Raw genomic sequence first — 22071 nt, 5'->3', positions numbered from 1 at the left:
TCATTACTACGATTAAGACTTATGTAAGTTACATTATAACATCAAACATATAACATCAAATTAACCACATTTAACACCATATGACCTGATTACACCACCTACTGAAATCAAAATTTAAAAAATAAAAAAGGATAAAAAAAAATGCAGTCAAACAATAATCAATTATTTTCACTGCTAATGTTTTCCATTTTCAAGAAAAACACATCGACACAGATCTTTTTATAGCTATAGAAATTATACCTTTGTTCAGATGTTTAACTATTTATATATTTGATTTTGGGTGATTATTTTTCTCTCACCTTTACACATTTAAATGCATGTATACAATGTGGGCCAGTACCCTTGGTAAAGTTATTTTACAGTTTTGTTATGGCAGTAATGCAGAAAAGTTAACTTATTCTGCTTAAATGACATCTTTTCCATGACCGTCTGAACACATTACGAAGACATTGTTGTGGAATACGAGGGTAGGAATACTGGACTAGTTATTGTTTTCCCCATCAGAAAATATTTAAAATGGAAATGCGACTAATTCCTAACCTTACACCTGCACAAAATGCATTTTCATAAAACGTGTTTTGAGCTGCAAGAAACTGTGCATTACTGACAGTCGCCACCAGATGGCGCCCACACGCGCTCTTTTGTACATACGCTTTTCGCCGAAGAAGAGCACGAGGCATTGATGTATATGTGTTTCTACAGTTTTTCAGTTGGCTTTACGACGGGGTTAAGTAAGAAAAATGCAATACTGACTTAAATATACATGTGATTCGGTTGGAGAAATATGTTACACGGCCTTTGTGGTAAAGGATATTGAAGTCCTCATTTGGTAAGTTTCTCAGCACTTCCTTATATGCTTAAATACGAGCTAGCTTTGCTAACAAGAAAGCCTTTACCACAATAATAATATTTACTCACAGATTCATTCATTCATCATAGCATCGAGCCGTATATCGCATAGTCAATCATATGCTGGCTGCAGTGGCTGTCTAATATCAACCAGTGATCTAACATCTGTTTACGTTCCCCATCGCTTCCTCATGCTTGGATACTCTGGATATTTCAGTATAATAGGGATGCAGACTTGCTTATATAGGATGTTTTCGTCTACAATAAGATGGGAGATAGCCTCTGTAGAAGTCAGATAAGTAAGGTTGTAAAACATAAAGAAGCCATTTGTGTTTGTTACTTTTGTGCACGCTTAACCTTTTTTCTTTCATACAGGATCGTCGTTCTCAAAAGACACATCTTGAACATACCCAGCAGAAAAACCAAACACAGTTCTTCAAAAGTAAGTGAAAATAAATGTTTAATATTTGTGCAATAATAAATATCCCAGTAGTCTTTAAGAGAGATCTGTCAACACAGCATTTATTAAAAAAAATGTTGGGGTGCAGTATGAGATGTACAATGCAAATTATAATTTGAAAACAACATAAATACAAACAAATCGACACGATTTCTTATTGTATCAAAATATTTAAAAAAGAAGAAGAAGAAGTAGTTGGCACATGGCTTTGACTTCTTCATGTCATCTTTTCTCATAACATGGTGTTAGCTTTTGGGAAGTGAAGAGACCAATTTTTGTAGTTGTCTAATGAAATGTATTCATTTATGGCCTTGCGAATTTCAGCTCTATAATTTACAATTTCCCGTTTAATAATGCAGTCGTGCTGTTTAAACAGTGTATATTGAGATTTGGGTTGAGATCCAGCTGGTCCCCCGGTTTCAAATTTCATATGTTGATCAGTCAGACCAAATTTTTACTTGCTCATTCAAGATGAAATGAGACCTCAAGACTTGTAAAGGTGACACGTTTTCTGGATCTCATTTACATGACAGTCAAATGGAAAAGACAGTAGTCTTGTTGTAGTATTGTTGATTATTGTTGATTGTTGATGTGCAGCACTTTGGAGCCTTTTCTTTGTTTTTAAAAATGTGCTTTATAAATAAAGTGGTTTGGATTGGGTAGTCCCTTTTCAAAATTCTCATGTTTCATTTATCTGGACTTTAAACAAATAATCAAATAAAAACCACATCTGTTATTACTTAAAAGTAGGTATTTATTCTTAGACAAATGACATGATATTCTACACAATGGTTTTATTTACAAAAACCCAGTTTCAAGGTGTTTGAATGCAGCTGCGTGGAGGGAGGAATGGGTGCTTGAAAAAATTGTTGACCCAATTCAGGTCCCCCTCAGCCTGTGAGTGGGGCGTTTTGAAGCCTGAGATAGTTTTCAGTCCTATCTAAACCCCACTGATGTGCTGCTGCTGCAGCTGCTCCTCCATCTTCCTCTTGTAACTGGCGTTCCCCTCTCAGATCTTTCTTCTCAGCTCCTTCTGTACAGTCCTCAGCTCCTACTTGTTCCTTGATCTGAAAGCTCTTTTCTTCTTGTTCAGGAGAGCTTTAATATTGAGGGTAATCCATGGGTTTTTGTTAGTAAACCACCGCACCGCTCTGGAGGGAACAGCGTTCTCAAAACAGACGTTTATGTATTCTGTGTTGCAGTTTGTGATGGCATCAAACTGTATTTTTGTGTGTCATTGAAAGTATTTTTCATTAATTTTGTATTTAGAGCATTTAATGTAATTAACAGCTTAATAAAAGTGCATATAGAGCTCAAGGCTGTAAATTAGAATGGTCTCTTTGGTTACTTGAAAAAAATGTATATGTTGAGATATATGTTGTGATTCAGGTAAAGATATGAAATTTGGTTCTTACTGCCCTGCCCTGTTACAGACAGCTTTGTCATTCTGTCTGAATGTCTGATATTATGGCTACGCAGTTTTCTCAAATACCAGCTGTCTGATTGGGAATATCTGGAGCAGGATGCTTCGCAAGTGAGCTGCTGTGAAAATGAAGGTCATCTCTACAGTAACTACAAACTTTATCCAAGTAAAACGCCCATTTTATGAAGAAAAAATAATATAATCCTCAACAGTTTTCCAAGTTGTATCTGAACAAACCACTAAAGCAAAAGTTTTTTTGGAAAAACAAGACCAAAGTGGAAATGTTTGGCTGCAATGCACCGTGTTTTCTGAACACCAAACACAGCATATCAGCGGAAATACTTCATACCACAGTGAAGCACACTGGTGGATAGGTGATGATTTGTGCTTGTTTTTCAGCCACAAGACCTGCAGACTTTACAGTTATTTTGTTATCTGTCCCAAGTTAATGTCTGTACCAACAGCAGCATTTATCCGCTAGTCTGGTGGTCCAGTTAAAGGGCCCTTGCAAACAAAGTCCTACAAGAGTTAGATGAACCATCAGATAGCATGAAAGTGTTATATTGGAAACTTTTGGAGTGTTTATTAAATCTCGAACATGTCAGACCTCATAAAGGTGAAAGTCAGATACTTTGAGTTTAGGCTTAACTTTTTTGCTTGGTGAATCTGACTGCCATTTTTTGTTTTAGGGGTATTAAACCCTTTTAAACCAATGACCATGCATCACCCATATATCACAGCATTATTTAAAAAATGCCCGTTTTCATTGACTCCTGGTACAACAAAGTTGTGCTCTACTTAATTTCAACATTTGTATCTAATAACGCCTCCATTTCCTGTCGAAGGAGTCTGAAAAGTGTTTTTCTAGGCTTGTGAAAACTGATCTGCGCATTGAACACTGAGCACATAAAATAGCTTGATTTTGTTTTGTTTTTTTATGCAGTGGCGTATCCGCATAGTCGAAGATCAATCAGAGAAGCTTATGAAAACCACTTTGGACCTGTGGATACAAGAGAGGTAAAGAAGGGGTGTGTTTTCCGTGGATAATGATGATGCTGGGGACGCTTTAAAGTTTTGATTAGATTTTAGTGACCATGATAGGTATTTAATATCAGTCTCTCTTAAGCCTGGTACACACATAACGATTTTTGGGCTGTTTTTGTCACGATTTTGCCTCGTCCCGACCTCGGACGGCAAACGGCCGATCATCGTGAGATTTCCCTGTCCAATTATCGTTTGGTCTGAGGTGTGTTACGAGCCGATTTGGCCGATAATCCGCTCCGAAATGGGTCTTAGCCAATAATCGGGAATATTGAACATGTTTAATATTTCATAGCCTATTTCTGAGGAACGCCAATGACTCGTGCATTTTGACTGCGTGGATGGTGACGTGCTACAGAATGTAGCCAATCAGAGAGCAAGCTGGCTGGGGAACAAAGGAGTAAATAAAGTCAGTGTTCATGCCGTCTCTGGTCTTATTTTTTTTTTCAGTTCTGTCTTTTTCTGTTAAAAATAGTCCCAAGACCACCATCATTCCCTCGTCCTGTATGTCCTCTTCCATGCTGGGTGTTGTGTTTGCCGGTTGTTACCATGTTTCTTCTTCTTCGTTTTTTTGCCGGTTGTTGCTATGGTTCTTCTTCTACATTTAGACGTTTGTCCGGCTCGGAGGACTAGATTGTAGATGAGCTGTGGGACAGCTTCGTCATGTGTGTGTTGTTCTGTGATTACAGTATCTGTGCACACCACACACAATACGATCAAAACTCATTTTTTTTATCTTGACGTGTGAGGTCTCGAACCGATAAAAAATCTCAGAAGATTAAAAAAATCGTTGTGTACCAGGCTTTAAAGTACTAATATGACTGCTTTTTCTTTCCCATGACACTTAAGCCTTATGAACAGCACTTTATTTTCTGTTTAAAAGTTTTCTTTATTTATTTGTGAAGGCCAGTGTATTGATATTTCAAATGTACTTTGTCGTTTAAGGTGACGGCTCATCGAGTCGTCAGTATTGTTGAAAAGAGGAGCTCTATGCCACGGCCGGGGTTAGAGTTTGACAGAGGATGTGATGATGAGCAGTGGTACGGTGGAACTCGAAATTACCAAGAATCAAGAGGATACCACGAGGACGACTGTTATACATCTAATCGATACTTTGATGAAATGCCCAACTACAGCAGCTTTCGCAGAAATTCCTCACCCCCACGAAATGTAAGGCAACCAAATATACATAGTTTACAAGCTGCAGAAAATCTGCAGAGTGCAACAGGTTTGAAATGAGATCACATTGAAACATGATTTATTAGCATACAATGCAAATTATTAGAGCTATCATAATTATTACGTGATCATCAGATTTTAAATACTTAAAGTAATTTCACCTATTTCTTATCGCCGATTTAGATACAAATGTTTGGTTTCTGCCATCTGATAGAGCAGCATGCTGGTGCCCTTTCAGTGAGGTTATCTCCCTCTTCTGCATCAGATGAGAGGAGTTTTACTGCCACCCAGTCTCTATTTTAATGGGCTTTGTTTGCATTAGAGAATCTAGATTCTGGTTGACATAAACATTATGGACCTAATTTCAACACATTGCTTTTGGTTTTGGGAATATTTAACTTTTAAGCCGAATGAAAAGAGAGACCCCCCCCCTCCACACACACACACACACAAACACACACACACACACTCGGTTCACTGTTAGCAATGAAAACAGCAGCTACACATTTTCTTCAGCAGTATTGACTGACTGTACTGCTGTTTAGCTGTTCAAACACTGTTGGAAAAACCAGTCTGTTCTTTTAATTTGAAGGATTTGAAAGATTTAACTTTTATTTGATCTTCCCAGCATTTATTTGCAAGCGTAAGAGGAAAGCAGGTATTATTCTTTTTTTTTTTTTTTTGAGTTTCCTTTGCCTATAAAAGGCTATTATAAAGTATGTATGTATTATAATATCGATAGGTAATGATCAGGCTCAGGCAGTCATGGTGATGTAAAAAGTAAAATACAAAATTAAATAATTATTTCTATGATTCAACATCAAATCTTAAAATTTCATATTTGAGACAACCACTAAATATGATTACAACCTGTGCATGCCTTAAAATCATAATTTGCTTCACTGTCTTATAGTTAAAACAATTGAAATAGTTATTTATGTGTTTTATTTTTTTCAGGAGGCTTCGTACTCCCAACAGTGTTACAGCAAAGATGATCTGAGGCATCAATTAAGCTCAAGGTAATTTTCTGTTCTTGGTGTGTTTAGGATTCAGAGCAGTTAAGAAGAAAACAGATTGGTTACCAAATGGTTCACTAAATTTGTTGTGTAATTCACCAAACTTACCACTAGATGGAGCCAGAGTTCCGTTGTTGCACAAGGTGATGACTTTTTGATGGAGATTTGGTGGGGCTGCACAGTGGTGTATTGGTTAGTGCTGTTGTTCCTGGTTCAGATCTCAGTTGAGGCCTTTCTGTGCATTTGTGTCTTCTCTCCAGGTACCCCAGCTTCCTCTCACCATCCAAAAACAAACATTCCAAAACTGACCATAGAAGTTATCACGACCAGTGACCATGGTTGCTTGTCTAGTTTGTCTCTGTGTGACCCATCCATCTTGCCTGATGGCAACTTTGTTATGCTACAGGTTATGCTCATTAGGGCTGTGGGATACCGCAAGATTTGGTATCAATTCAGTACATAGTAAATAAAGGGCTACCAATACCAATACTGATGTGTTTTAATAGGGCTGTTAGAATTAACATGCTAATGCAAAAACATTATATTTTAGAATTAATTAATTTTTTATGTTTCAAAAATAAACAACAGCTATTATACCATAAAGAGCAAGAGAAGCTGATTTGCTTTGTCATGGCAGTGAACTGAATCCACCAAAAACCGTATTAATTATTTAACAACATTTTTCTGGAAGTATATAAAGAAGTGGGGGATGGGTTCATTTTTTTAACAATTGATTGAAATGCAAACCCACTCAGAGCAGATAAGTTCAGCAGTTATAATAACCGTATTAACAGCAATTCTTCTTTTACTTGCCACTTTTAAATACCAACAACTTAAAGACTTGGACACGTCTTTCCAAGAGTCATCCTAGCTAAAGAAGGGGACAAAGGGCACTAGTGTCTACTCACTCAGCCAGCCCCCCTGTCCACCCAGCCCTCACACCACCCTGAGAGGAAAAACAGCTTTGCTTAACATACCCACATGCACACCTTAAAAGCTCATAGCAGCATAAATGTTGCATCTTTGAGAAAGAAAATAAAAAAATACATACACTTTTCATACATTTCCATGCAAAACCCAAAATTTTCCCTTTGTATATTCAAAAGAAGAACAAACAAGAAAAACTACCTCCATGCAGAATTAAAACACATGGATTCTAATCTTTTTGTTTCTCTTATGTAAACGGGTGCTATGCTTCTAGGATTCCCTCAGGGGAACTGCCCAAGGGAAAAATTCTATTCTATTCTATTCTATTCTAAATAGGTCTGAAAATGATGTAGGGTGCATGCCAGGCCTGAAGTGGGCAGTGAAACTTTGCAATGACACACCCCATGTTAGCAGCACATCTTCATCAGACCTGAAGACATAACAACCTCTAGCGCATCTACTTTATGCTTCTTTGCAGACGCCATTAATTTTGAACAAAAATGCAGATTTTTCTTTAAGAGACCAAAATAACTTTAAAAGATTCAGCGGCACAAACAGAACATGGAATGAAGAACAGGGTCTGAGTGCGCAAATGCAGGATGATGTGACAATCGTCATCATCACCAAAAGAATCCCATTTCATGTTTACACGGTCAAGATTCGCCTTGCATTTTAAGAACATTTCACTCAGGAGCCCGTTTTTAAACTTTTGCAGTTTTGTCTACCAAAAACTCTGTTCCCAGGTAAATGAGATGCCAAGCCCTAACAAAACTTTTGCATTTCACTGTCTCAACTTCATCCTATAAATGATGCCTCAATCTGCTGTTTGTTGGCCACAGACAAGAACTGCAGAAACTAGAATCAACTGAAAAATTCGCTCATGTTGTTATCAGTTATTCTCACTAATTTAAGAGGTTTCACAATGTCTGAGCAAAATGAAGCAGAAAAGCTGGATGAGAGTTGAATGTGTAATAACTTCAGCAGCCCCCCGTCTCTGTGATATCACCTCAACTGACCCAGCTCAAGTTCAGTGGTGGCTAAGAGGTAAAAAAAAAAAAAGAAGAAGAAATCTAAAACTACGCAGCTCTAGAAAGACTGAAAGAGCTGCATCCATTTCAGGTGAAGCATTAGAGTGAGAATATACTGGCTGACAAATCCTGCCAGAAAACGAGAGCAGCCCCCATCAAACTCATGTGTTTGAGCTGCCCCCTGAGGAGATCAGTAGAAAATAAATATTAATCTTGTTTGACAAAAAAATTACTAATACGAGAGACTGCCGTGTATTTTTAAAAAAAAAGTCTATTATTGGTTGTTTGAGTAGCCAAAAACATGGTCTATAATAAAACCAGAATTTACAACGTCGTAATAAACGTACCTGTCGTCAAGCGCCGCTATGCCCACCCCTCGAAGTTGCCTGGCTGTAGCTACTGCTGCAGTTACTGACAGCGCTGAGAACTGAGGATTAAATGGAGTCAGAGCTCCATCTAGTGGACAGTGTAACGCCATCATTCTGCACGACTCGGACACTTGACAACTTTTACCTTTTTATGAGAAATTAAGAATATACTAGTGTTTGATCGGCAAATCTCCAGTCGATTATGATTGTTAAACAGGCTCTACTAGATATAGGAGAGCCCGACCGATTGATGGGCTGATCAGTCGGTCGGGCTCTACTATAAACTTTGCTGCTCTTCATTGCATCCTAACTTTAGAAAGACACAGCTTAATTAATTAATTCCAAGTTACTGACATGGTGCCCATTAACCACTTTGTTGTGAGATGAGTTTTTTTGTTATATTTTGTTGCAAAACTACTTCTATGTTTTATTTTTTGATTCACAAGTTATATTGAGCTGATTTAAAAGAAAAAAGAAAAAAAAAGGAACATTTACAATTAAATATGGGGTTTAATTGCTTTCAGATCATTGCTTCAGGTCTTTCTTTACATTTTATAGTTTCCCAGTTTATGAAGAAACATGGTTTTACTTCATGAAAGGTAATTTATTGTTTTGTAAATGGCAGGCAAAGTTTTGGCTGCTTCAAACAGACCATGAGTCGTAAAAGTGTGAGCCCTTGTTAGACCTGCTTTTTGTGCAAGATGTGTCTTGAGTTCGGGCAGAGGTCATGACAGCCAGGTGCCTTTGGGTTGTTTAAGACCTAAAGGATGTTGTTCTGATGCTTTGAGGTTGGAAAATTATGACAAACCCAGAATTTAGGAGCCGTGGTAGGAACCAGATGAAGCGAAAAGTGCTTTGAAATGACTTCACATGATTCAATAACAGTGTGATTATAGTTTCTGTCAGTCTCCTTATTAAGACCCAATTAAGGTGCTGTACATAACTGATGAGATGGTAAGGGTTAGACCAAAATTGCTCAGTGAGATAAACTATTTAGTGCATCCACAAATTAATCAGTATACAACGGCACCCCACTGAATTTAATTTAAAGCACTTATGGTTTGTTCTTTTGTTTATTTGGTTTTCTTTACCAATTTCATTTCTACATCTGATTTACACTTTTTTCTTTTCAAACCATTTAAGTGTATTTGTGTGTCTATCTTTTTTCCTGTTTTAAGGAGCAGCAGAGCTCAACAGTTGCGCAAAAGAGGTCGAGGGACAGGCTCTTCTCAAAGGTTAGTGATGGGCGGAAAAGCCCACTCAGTGCTCTCTCATCCACAGTTTCTTACATCACAAACTCTTTACCCTGCTTTAAGTAAGCTTTGGATAAAAAGAGTAAGGTTAACAAGGAAGGGGAGTAGTAGATCCAGTTTATATTTATACAGTGGTTATAATATTTATGGTATTGAATTGGTAAAATTGATTGATATTCAAACACCAGTTATACTGTTTCTAATTCTTAAACTTTACTGAGTTAAATTTTTGTCCAGTTGTTGTCATCATGGTATACTTAATGTTTCTGAACAACTTTAACATAGCAGCTGTTTCTTCTGCTATGTCACTGATTAGAAATGTGTTGAAAGAATAAAATGACAGTTTTTCTTCCGTATAAAAATCAATGACAATTGTCAACTATTGGTCATTAGTTCTATCTGTAAAAAGCATTGTGTAGATTTATACAGTATTTATAGTCTATATTATATTTATAGTTGTGGACAGGAATGATCCATTGTTTGTTGCAGCAGTTCTGAAGAAGCCTCTGACTGAACACACTTCAGTGAAAGACCTTATTCTAGTTTCTAAGCAGTCACTGTATTCCAGTTCTGAAAACTTTAGTACTTGTGTCATTTGTCTTAAGTGGCTTCAGCTGTTTTGAAGACATGCATTAATAAACAGCTTGAAACAAATAATAATCAAAACATACATGAATATAAAACCTGGATCTTTCTTTTTAAACCATTTACTTAAATTTAGTAGACTCTGCTTATTATTTTGATAGAGGAGAACGTGATGACTACAGGAACTCTAAGTCTTCAGTAATCCCACGAGATCGGTCTCCTGGAAGGAAAGATGTCCAGCCACCTCAAACTTCCCGCTCTGGATCAAACGCCAGCAGCAAGAACTTCTCTCCTGACAGGGAGAAAGGTTACACCTACCAGCAGGCACAGCAGAAGCGTAAGTACGATGCCCTCTGTGGATGTCAGTGAGCTTCAGGTTAGGTTGATCAGGTGAAGGAACAGGCTGATGGTGCTTGGTCTATTTAAATGTTACGATATTCTAATAAATGTGGTTAATGGGCTCATTTTGATCTGGGTTGAATCAAGCCGATTCCCAGATATTTAGGAGATCACACTGTTATCTAAATCGATGATGAGAAATTGTGGTAAAAGCAACATTTTATTAGTCCTAATTAATTCATCCATCTTTGATTTAAAATTTGTGAAAAGACCTAGTATTAAAGAACTCAACCATCTGACCCGGAGTGCCAGTGGATTTTATGACCTCTAATGACCAAGTAACTCTTTGAACCACCCGACACTTGGTGATTGGCCACGGCATTAAAAAATAAAAAAAAGAGAATAACACAAACATAATGGTGCTTCAGCAGAATGATAATTAACAAATGCCTATAACGTGTTTGTCTGTCCAAACCCTGCAGAATGACAACAGTGGAAACAATTTTGCGTTTAAAACAGCATACATGTCATTAAAATGACGAAAGGAATTAAGCTATTCCAGGTGATCAGGCATCTGTTTTCAGAGGAGGCGTGTAATGCGAGGGGTCAGGGTGTGCTGTAACATGTTAGGATGTTAATTATACTAACCCCCCCCCCACACCCCTGCAACACACACACACACACAGACACACTTTTAGAGTCTGGGAAAAAGGATACCCTCGGTTTATAGGGCTGGTTTGGCTTTGGAAACAGAGCCCGACCTTCCGTCAGTGAGAAAGTAGTTAATATACCAACTTAATGACAACTCCAGAATAATTTTGGTTCGGTTATTTTCCACACCGTATGTTGTGACTTTTATAGCTTTCGAATCCTTAATTAAGAGTGTTTGTACAAATTGAATGAACCAATTTGCTTTACAAATGTTAAAGTGAATATTATTACATTTTGTCAAAAACAATTTTTCTCAGACTCAGAAGTATAAAAACTAATTAATCTTTTTAAAGCTTAGCTCCAAATTTACTGTCATTTATTAAGCATTAAGAAAACAGTTGTGCCTCCAACCTCTACCCCCATCTGGGATACTAACAACTAGATACACAAAAAAGGAGTCTGCCAAGGTACAAGTACCAAAGGTTTATTACAATATTGCTTTATATTGACTCATCAGTGATATCTTATTGCTACGGGGATTATTTTTGGTCTATCAAAAAGTGTTTTTAAGTGCCAGTTTTCTGTAAACACATGGTAGCACTTTAGAGGAAGAGGGGGATAAGAGGTGGAGGGGAAATCATCCAATCTGTGATGCATCATATTGAAGATTCAAAGTCAATTTTGTGTGTGTTACTTGACATATTTTTGAATTTTTGAAATACGACAAACACATTCCATGTTTTCAGTCAGAAAGGATGAAATTGTAAATCATTGTAAAGGATTTGGATATATCTTCAGTCTTATATGGAGGACTTTGGGCGGAATTGTGCCCTTTAAAAATTATACAACATTAAAATTTAAAGATATTTTACTGACAGTGATTTTCATACTTGACTAAACCAGAACTGAAATATGGAATCATTTAAAGAAGCAGGCAGGGAAGCTTCAACACAAAATGTGTCCCACATTGCCACAGAATCTCATGTCACCATAAATCTACATTTTTTTAAATCTCACATTGTTTCATATGCTCCAAACAAGAGCAAAGAACTAGCAATTGTACTTCTCATTGCACAGAACTTGAGGGTGTTTGTTTTAATTCAGAACACACTGACATCTGTATTAATTTACTATAGACTGGCTGCTATGGGCACGTTGTTCTTCCACTGCTGGTTCTTTAACACTGAGAAACATGTTGGCAAAAGTAACTAGCAACAATTTTTCTGTTTTATTCAATAAAGATATAGGAAGTAAATTAATTATGGAATTTTTATAAGTATTCACACGATGATAAAAAAAATAGGAAGGAAGAGATAAATAAAAATGCCTTAATAATGGTTGTAATCCCTCTGAATCATAATTGAATCAAGTCATAAAATCAGCCATGTCTAAGTATACCCACACCTAGTAGTTAGATATTTTTAGCCCTCTATTGAACTCTGCTTTGTTGAACTGTATCCCAGAAAGTGAATCATCCCTTCACGGAGATCCCGGCCCAGTTCTGAACAACAAAACTGCAGTTGATGAGGTGTACCTTCTAGACCATGGCCCACAAGGTTGTACCCCGAGGCTTTATTTTAATACAGAGGAAAGTTAATTAAAACAACATTTTGGCCATTCTCGTGTGGTTTTTGGATCACCTTCTTTTTGTAGTTGTCTAACCTTTGTCAGAACCTTCTATTTACCATAATATTGTGGGGATGATTATTTACTTTTCTGCCTACTTTCATGATATTGTCTCTGCAGATAAGTCCAGTGCGGGGTCAAGTCACACTCCCAGTAGCTCTGTGGAGGGATCTCCTCAGAGTTCAACATCTTTAAAGGTAAAACTTGTTTTCTTTTTCTTTTTTTGTTGTGACAACATCCCCTGCAATATTGTCCTGCTTGAATTCATTCAGTGTGTCAGTCACACATGTATGACTGGCACCTGATTGATAGACAGATGTATTAGAATGAGATTCTGGGGTCAGTGGGGATCCCATATCTCCAGAATCTGGGACGTTCTCCCCCATAGAGTCAGGGTTATACCAGAATACCTCCTGAATTTGGGGAGCCATATGTCAACCCAAATAAACACTTGTGGATTAGCTTGTGTGTGTTGTACGTGTTAGTGTGGCCAACACAATCACACTGGCTGACCTTCAAAATAAACAGGAAACCCGTTAGTGTTTTACCATAAAAACAAGGAACAAAATCTTCAGTGTAAGGACATTAAAGTGCTACTAAATCTTTTTACTCTTATTATGGGTGTTGAGTCATTTATATGGATCATTAGGTCTTTAACTTTAGCTGATCTTGTTAGATCACATGCATTTATACAGAGTATAAATCTCTGAATGATACACACTGTTTGGTACCTCCTGGCTGTTTATTGTTGAGATGTAGCATGCATAATGAGACACACATGCAAACAAGAACTTTGCACCTGTAAGAAAGCGGAGTTGTCTCTTTTTCAAACACTTTGAAATCAGAGCCAGTTTCTAAACCTGGTGACCTCCGCTCTAACCCTTAACCTTTGCCCTGCCAGGAAAAACCTTCAGCATCTGTAACGGAGTCGGAGGAGGTGGCGGCTGCCAGCATGGAGCCAACACTGACACCAGAGAAGGACTTAAAGGCTCGTCGGTTGGAGGCCATTGAGGCTAAAGCTCAGGAAATTGAGAAGGTAGAAAGATTTGTAACTGGACAAAGAAACATAACGAAAGATAAAATGCACATTTTTTTTCATTCCTCACTGAGAATCCTTTGCATGGTATGATTGAAGTCTTGAACTAATGGACATTACCCAAGACCAGGCTTTCTGTTGTGTGAGGCCTTTACTGCAGTTGTCTCTAGTTGTTTGTGTCTGGCACTTTCTGCCTTTAGTTTTGTCTGTCTTAAGATCACATGAGTGACTTGATCACTGCAATTTTTTTTTTTTTGTAGCTGCAAAATCTCCCTGGTTGCTTTTGCAGGGAGTTTTGGTTGTTGTTCATCTGATCTGTGAAGCACCATCCTACTCATTACTTATGCATGTAGTTGCATGTTGGCAGAAATGATCCTACTGCTTCTGTTTTCACATCACAGATAAGCTCTCGGGGCCACTGGAAGCCATAAATGCTCATGCTATCACACTCTATCCAAAAGTTTAGCTGATTAATTTTTCTTATTCCAAGAATGGTTGGAATTATGAACTATTTCAAACACTCTTCATTATTTTTTTCTTCCCATCTTTCAGAGACTATTTAAACTCTAGTACCCGTTCTGTATTTGCCCAGGCATTTATGTTTCTAAGCTCAGCAGTTAATTTTTCTCATCGCAGCTAATTGTTGGATTTGGCCACTCCTAACATTTTATCTCCTACGCTAGCGTTGAGAGACTAATGCTACATGCACATGCTACAACTGCCTTTAAGTCCAGACCCTTTACCTGCTTTATTTATGAAAAATGAGAGTGTCTCTATATTACCAGACCTAATCCCTCCCTACAGTTTGGAATAATAAAAGTGTGGTTGGGACACTGAAGCTGTAAAATAAATTCCTATATGTTGCAACCCCACATTACATTTGTAGACTTGACCTTGAGCTCATGGCGTGTCATGTATCCACACGATAATACGATGTGGGCCAAAGAGTTGATGTAAAAGTGTATAAATATGCCACAGCTTACGGCTCATAATTTGAGCAACCTTTTCTTTTTATTATAAAAAAGGAGCACGAGTCAGTAAAAACGTCCTCAGCTCTTCAGGTTGTGATGCCTCTTGTGGCCTGCTATTTGCAGTTGTGCGTTTTCCCTCCCCTTCATCACATACGCTACAGTACCACTTATCTATTCCCGTTAAAGCGGGGCGGGAATTGCCCTGCAGGATGCAGGCAGCCCACCCACAGTGTGGTACATCTCTTGGCATTGGTACTTACCCTGCCATTTCCAGCTGCTTCTCAGACGTGGTGAGAGGCAGAAACCCCAACTACGTCTTTGCTGTAACATCTGCCCCAGGCGCAGTTAAACACACATTGATCTGTTGCTGTGGATTGTCAGGCGGAGCGGATCAGGTGGTGGGCAGAGGTGTACCACAGACTCCTCAAACTGGTTTGCAAGAACTGCTCCAATTGTAGAAAAAAAACCTTTCCAAAAATGGTAAAACTAAACCCTTTTTTTTGTCTGTCACTAAATAGGCTTTTTCCGCAAAGTTGTAGTACGTTGTATAAATCACACATGCAGTTTTTATAGTTTTAGTTGATTTTTGTCCTAGTGTTTTGCTGTTTCATGGTTATCAGTGAATTTCTGAAATCTGTTGCCAGTTTAACTCTCATCGTTCTCCTTTAATTGCAAATTCCAACGGAGTAGCATGTCACTGTTTTTTTTTTAAAACCACCACCACAAAACATGTTTCTTGTTTTTTCCAGTGCAGCATTTGGCCCGTGGAGCTGCGTACTCCTATGGTGACTGTCCACAGCAACATAAAAACATTAAAAAAAAGAGAAAGAAAGTAATAACAATATTTCAGTATCACAGTGTAGCAAAGTTCCTGGGAATGATTTTCAGAGAAGTCCATTCATCAACTCAATCAGTGCAAATGAAACATATCCATTTCAACTATTAGCCCCACCACTGAGAGGTCCGGTTTGCAGCTTGAGTGATTAAAATGGCTCTTTTAATATCCCCTAATGTGTACCAGCCCTCAAGTCATTACCCTACTTCCCTTATTATGCAGAACCCCTGCCTGCATCAGTGCTTATTTGAACAGAGCCTCACTAAATGTCCATGTGAGAGCCGTATGTATAATCTCACTCAAACTCTCAACTTCCCATCCCCCTACCTGAAGCTCCAACGCACACTCCTGTCGGTATGTTCATAATTTGGACCTCCGCAAACATCCGATTTGGGTAGGAGCCCACTTTTTGAGGCTCCTCTTAAGGTTCCTTTAGTTGCTGTTTCTCTTGGGGCTCCAGTCCGTCCTGTGTGGCCCCACACTATCAGTCTTAAAGATCAGCTCATGGTTCCCATTCCACACAGACAACTTGGGCAGAACCTTGCTGTAGCCTTTCTCACAGGAGCATGCTCAGATCAAAAGCACCCTTCCCATATGTATACACTTATTTAAAAAAGTTTTTCATTAAATAATTTCTCAACACTACAAAAAAAAGTCATTTTTTAAAGTCATAATAGCATAAATAAACATGTTGTATATACACTTTTATTGCTCAGTGTTTCAGTACAAATGAAAAGAAGGCTTGGTTCTATCTTACTGCAATCTTTTCCAAGCCTTTTTTTAAAGCTGTGTAAAAACTGTATACAGGACATAATGAAGTGAAAATGTAATCACTGTCAACAAAGACTGTAATTTGATAAAGCTTATGAAGGTCTTGTTTGGAAAGATGCAAACATAATCAATCCTAAAGTGATCAGAGGGATGCTGGTTTGTGGGGGATCCACCACATGTTTGCCACTCATTTAGCTGTTTTCTCTTGCTTCCTCAAACCTCAACCCATTTTATTTCCCTTTCCAAATAATGCTTTACTTTCTGAAAGTGTAAAAACAAGAAGAAATCTGCTTTTTGGTTAAGATAAATTATGTTTACTTGACAGAAGTTATTTATTTTGCCCAAATAGGAGCAGCTCATAATGAAGACCTACAATGTTGAATGAAACTGACCCAGGGCTTAGTTGGCCACACGTGTCGTGAGTGTCTCACTTCCTTGTGGTCATTCTGAAGGCTATCATTATGTTGGGCCACAAATTCGCTTGACAAGATCTGCAGACATGAAAGCATCTGCACGAGTCCAAACATCTCCCACAGTCTGGGATATTTCTGTCAGAACTGACTTGACTGGCCTTCCCCATTGTGTGTGTCTGGGTGGGTGTGTGCATGAGAAGATCCTGTTGTGATTTAGTGATTGTATCCTGTATTCTTGTAATTAAGTTCTAATATATATGTAACATAGTTGGAGCAAACCATTTCAAATGCATGTACTGTAGAAAAAAAAATTAGACCAATTTAAAGTCATAACGTGTAATACCACTGACATCCACTAGGGACAACTTCAAATGCAGTTTTGGCTCAACTAGACTTTGATTCAACAGATATAAACTTTTCTTATTAAATATTTAGTCAATAAATTCTTTAACAAGTCACTATGTTGTCAGTTGCTAAATTCGCTCCTTGTTTATCTCAGTATACCTGTGGTAATCTTTTTTTTTTTTTTTTTTAGAAATAATTCTATAATTAAATAGATATACATATTTAGTTCAGGCACCCTTGTGTCCAATTATTTATATTTCTTCCCCCCAAAATACCAAGATGGCAATGGCCTAACTTTGAACCTGAGTCATAAAAGTAGCCAACAACACCAATGGAGACTTCGTCCACTATATTTACACTCTTCTTTCCAGTCTAATACACACATATTTGTGTACCTGTGACCCCCCACCCCCCACATGACCTTTCTATTACTTGTAAACACAATGAATGGTTCCCATGGGGTTGAAGAGTTTCCATCCTTATTGTTCCTGGCTGAATGTCATATTGTTTTATGTTTCTTTGACCTTTTCTGTTCCTTTAAAATCCCACCCATCTCAGTTCCCTCTCAGACTTGACAGTTTTTTAAAATCCCACAGCCTTGGAGTTGGATTTACCTCCTTTGATGGATGTCTGTTTAGCCCAGACATATGTTATCTAATATGTATGTAGGTAAATAAGGATTAATTGTGGCTTTGTAATTCCTCCCCCAAATGACAGAAACCTAGAATATAACTTTTCACCATGTAACCTCACTGATTTAAGGTTGACAGGCAGATTTTTTCTTTTCAAATTTGCCAAAACGGAAGGTTTGTATTTCTTATTGTTAACAGACAGTTGACTGCAGATTACATACTGTCAACTGATTTTAGTTTGACAGTGAAGAACTATTCAGTCCATATTCTGAAAATGTTTATGAACACGATGATGGTATCTTGTACCTCTGAGGACACTCTACACGATAGAGTGAAATTCTCACTGGGAATTACTTTTTCTGCCTGATGAAGTGAATATCAAATGTTCATCCCAAAATAGTTAAACAGGATCGTTACAGACATAAACCTGTTTTGTAAACATCTAATATTTCTTACTTGGTCCTGAATTACTGTTTGGCCCCAGACAAGTATCTTGTGACTAAGTGGAGGGTAGAGGTGACTGAGGCTGAGGCTCTGATGTGCCACGCTGCCCCTTGACCTGCTGGTGTAGGTCTACACCTCTTTTTTTTATCCCCAGGTGACAAAGATGTTGCAAGCTTGCACCTGGAACTCCAATAAAGAACTTAACAGCCGTTTTGGGTTGGCAATAAAATCTGAGAGGGATGTGACGGCTTGTTGCAAAGTGGTGTGAAAGAATGCTACAGCACCACCAACATATTCTGACACCTCATGTCCCTTTTGCTTATTGGACAGACATGCACATGAATAGGCTCATATACACTCATTCACACACCTGTTTCATGGAATACATCAGTAAAGCTGAGCTGTGTTCATTATGCTTGCAGTTTGACAAGAGTTGGTCAGTAGAATTTAAACAGCTGCCAGAGGTCCTCACATGTGTCTGGGGTCAGTTAAAATTTTTGCTTTGGCTAATAAACCCTACCCCATACCTAAACGATACCTATGCTTCTTTGTCATGTGCCTAACCTACTAATTACTTAAGTTGTGTTTGTCATATTTTAATGCCACTGATTAATATCTTCTCAACAAACGTGGTGTTTTTATTCATTTCAGTAAACGTTTTCCCACCCATTGGTTGTATGATTTTGTTATGTAATTTCCAGTGAGCAGGATGCTGTGCCTTTAATTTAGCAATTTAGCCATTGTTAGCTTCTCAATGACACCTGAATTGAAATGTATTACTTTTCAGATTGTGTGCACAGGCTACCTTAGCCAACGACTCCCTCCTGCCTTGTAGACACGATAAAAGGGCATGCTGGAGATGGATATTTAAACTGGCCAATAAAAGTCTGAAAACGAGGATGTGCAATTTGCATGTCCAACTTTAAATGTTTGAGAAAATCCCTGCGTAAATCAGCATGGCTACAGCAAGTCGTTTCAGTGCTTTATGGGCAGTATAATTTAACATCAAAACTAAATCTACACTTTGGGACACAGATGAATACAGGCTCAGTGTGGCGGTGGTAAATCTGGGGGGGAAATACCAGACCAAGAGAGCAATATTTTTTGTGGACCGTGTGAAGCCGCTTTAGGAGAGTACCTGAATATATGTTTGGAAATCATTCATTTTTTTGTGTTATCAAGCTGTGAGTCAAGTCATGTGATCCAGCAATTTTCCACACTTGTTTTCTTGTGTCTTCAGAGAGTGAATCTCTGTTAGTCCTTTTTTTCTACTTGATTGCAAAACATCTCTGTGTCTGTTTTTGGTATGCCATAGAAGGATAGAATAGGGAAAGTTTTACCATAATGGGAAAGAATTAAACATAACTTGCAATACAAAATCACACATTTAAAATTTAGTATGCTACATTTCCAACACAGCCAGCTAACCTTGATTTAGTAGTGGCAATTACCAGTTTATAAAACCCATTTTGCAATAATCACTCATAAATATCTTTTCACCATTTAAGCCAAAATAAGTGAGACAGTCTTAGTTTTGAGTCATGTGAACAAAGTCACATTTATGCAGAGACAAAGAATGATCTCTTTATAATTGATATATAATGTGGCTCTTTGGTATTGTTACTCCTGAGGATTCCTGATGTGATTTTTTATTTTTTTTATTTGCAGCATTACAGGCAAGACTGTGAGACATTCCGTACCGTGGTGAAGATGCTGGTGACCAAGGAGCCCAGTTTGGAAAATCTCCTGCAAGCTCCACTGGATGAGAGCCTGTCGGAGATCAAACAGCGCTGCCTCGATGCCCTAAAGAGCTTCATAACAGAGCTAGACGAGATATTAGATCAGGAGGACACCTCGACATGAGCCACATGACACACGGAGTTGACGATCTGGACTGTTGAAAAAATCATTTGTCCAAAGTTTTCACTTTTTACATTTTTCGTTTAGTGATTTATTAGCAAAACGAACACTGATGTATTTTGGAAGAAGTAACGCATTACATATATAACTGTGAAATCTTTATTGTTTTGTCTGTAAAATCTAAAATGGTGTGTAATGAAAGCAGAATATTATTAACTTTCACTCTTCACCTGCATTTTAACTTTGATTTTTTTCATTTTTTAATCGTATCTACTTAATGTCATTGCTAGAAGGTGACAACTGTAAATATTTAATCATTCGGCCAGCTGGAGGCTTGTAGTGTTTCCAACAAGTATCAGAGGGTCTAACTGGTATTTTCAAGGTGAAGTGTTACTTAGACAAGAGGACAGCATTTTATAAGTCATGAATTTTTATGGCATTGTGTAAAAATGAAGCTGCTTGTGATTTCCTTCATTTAGATTTCTGGTTTAACTTTTGTAAATAAAATGTGAGGCCTTGAAATAAACAATATATTATTGTTCTTTACAGTATATCCATTTAATAATATACCACAAATTACCACCCATCTTGGCCCTATATTCCATTTTGTACATTTATACAGATTATATTGATTTGCTTACAATACAGTGACCCCATAAATGCACCGCTCAACCAAGCAATGTAAAACACACAGTAATTTTCTGTTAGCTACAGAAGCCTGGAAGCAACATACATCTAAAGAGCTTGAGTCAAAGGCAATTTGTCATTTCATTTCCATATAAAATGGCTCTGTACCAACTGCAAATAGTTTAATGTTAATGCTACATCAGTACAAAGCATTTCAAAGGTACAAAAATAGCAATCTTGTTTCCTTTTTACTTTTTTTTTCCTTTCTTTTTTCCATTTTACAATATATACATCATACCTGCATTGTTAAATAAACACAGTTTGCCTTTTATAAATATGCCTTATTCTCAAATACTTTACCGGCAGTTTGTAATGCCACAGAGACATATTAATTGTGTTTTACACAACTACCATAGTAAACTGGGCTGTGAAGCATTTAATAGCAAGCATGTCTTGTATATTAAACAGTAAATAAAAGCGATATTAAGTGGCAGCGTTACACAAAGCTAGGGAGTGTAAAACCTATGAAATTATACAATTTTTCCCTTTGTGGCCTTTTTTCTTTTTGGACCTGTTCCATTGATCATAAGGAGGTGATGACATGCCTGCTACAGGGCTGGACAAGTTATCAGTGTAGTAGTGTCTGTGGGGCCTGGGCTGAGGGATAGGCTGACCCAAGAAAAAGCCCTCTTCCTCTGAATCTGAGGATGAAGAAGAACATGTGGAGCACCAGTCATCTTCGTCACCATACAGCCCCAAGAACCTGCCCTGTAGCCTGTAGTCTGACATGGCAGCAGGATTGGGGTGACCATGAAAGGCATGATGCCCCCTAGGTCTGAGGGCGCTTCCTCTATGATCCACTTTACAGCACATTTGCGCTCTCTCCTTGGGTAGGAGGTTGAGAGCATTGTCAGAGCGAGACTTGCGACTTCGGCGACGCCTGTGATGGGGATTATGGCGACCAGAAGTTTGAAGGTTCTGGCCATGCTCCTCAAAGTGGTATACTCTCCGCCGAGTTCGTTCACTCATAGGGGGCTGACGCAATGGGAGATCCCCATAATGGCCGTTGTCCACCACATCATCAGAGAATTTGACTTGCTGAGGCCTAGATTGTGAACGTGTCCTTCTGATGGCAGGGACATATGGTTTGGGCCTGTCCTCCGGGGGCACTTCCTCTTCTTCTGGAGCATTCTCCTCTACTTCTTCCTCCTGCTCAAGACTCTTTAGAGAATTTTCACTTCTATGTAACATGGAAGAGTTGAGGGTTCCCATATTACTGGTTTTCTCACAGTCTTCTGTCTCAAATTCATGGAGGCCTTGCAGCGAATATGCCTGAGGTCCAGCAATGTAATCACCACATACTGAGGCCCCTAGAGAGGAGAGAAAACAATC

The 22071-nt window shown here is 38.1% G+C and overlaps 2 protein-coding genes across 5 annotated transcripts in view; one reads left to right on the top strand and one right to left on the bottom strand.

Annotated features, from left to right (window-relative positions):
* Positions 1-645: 645 nt before the first annotated feature.
* On the top strand, positions 646-20596 carry LOC121647641 (periphilin-1-like). Of its 3 annotated transcripts, none has more exons than XM_041997250.1 (11): positions 646-829; positions 1225-1291; positions 3676-3749; positions 4719-4943; positions 5910-5971; positions 9470-9526; positions 10312-10466; positions 12583-12675; positions 12866-12942; positions 13647-13781; positions 19861-20596. In XM_041997250.1, coding segments are annotated over exons 2-11 (1074 nt in total). In that variant the 5' UTR covers positions 646-829; positions 1225-1290; the 3' UTR covers positions 20056-20596. The 3 variants fall into 3 exon arrangements, with proteins under 3 accessions (XP_041853184.1, XP_041853183.1, XP_041853186.1); XM_041997249.1 differs by having other exon boundaries at positions 10291-10466; XM_041997252.1 differs by lacking the exon at positions 12583-12675 and having other exon boundaries at positions 10291-10466.
* Positions 20316-22071, bottom strand: part of prickle1a (prickle homolog 1a) — a 23667-nt gene continuing 21911 nt past the window's right edge. For both annotated transcript variants that reach the window (XM_041997247.1, XM_041997248.1), the window contains exon 8: positions 20316-22049. In XM_041997247.1, coding sequence (XP_041853181.1) covers positions 21202-22049 — 848 coding nt within the window. In that variant the 3' untranslated portion in view covers positions 20316-21201. The remainder of the gene's footprint in view (positions 22050-22071) is intronic.

The sequence above is a fragment of the Melanotaenia boesemani genome, chromosome 10 (assembly GCF_017639745.1).
Source record: "Melanotaenia boesemani isolate fMelBoe1 chromosome 10, fMelBoe1.pri, whole genome shotgun sequence".
Taxonomy (NCBI): domain Eukaryota; kingdom Metazoa; phylum Chordata; class Actinopteri; order Atheriniformes; family Melanotaeniidae; genus Melanotaenia; species Melanotaenia boesemani.
This window is presented reverse-complemented; position numbering and strand designations above follow the sequence as displayed.

Bases quoted from the DNA above. Each gene is read 5' to 3' on its own strand.
- LOC121647641 (XM_041997249.1), top strand. The intron at 10,467-12,582 runs GTAAGTACGATG...ACTGTATCCCAG, and splicing joins CCAGCAGGCACAGCAGAAGC to AAAGTGAATCATCCCTTCAC. The intron at 12,676-12,865 runs GTTGTACCCCGA...TTGTCTCTGCAG, and splicing joins TCTAGACCATGGCCCACAAG to ATAAGTCCAGTGCGGGGTCA.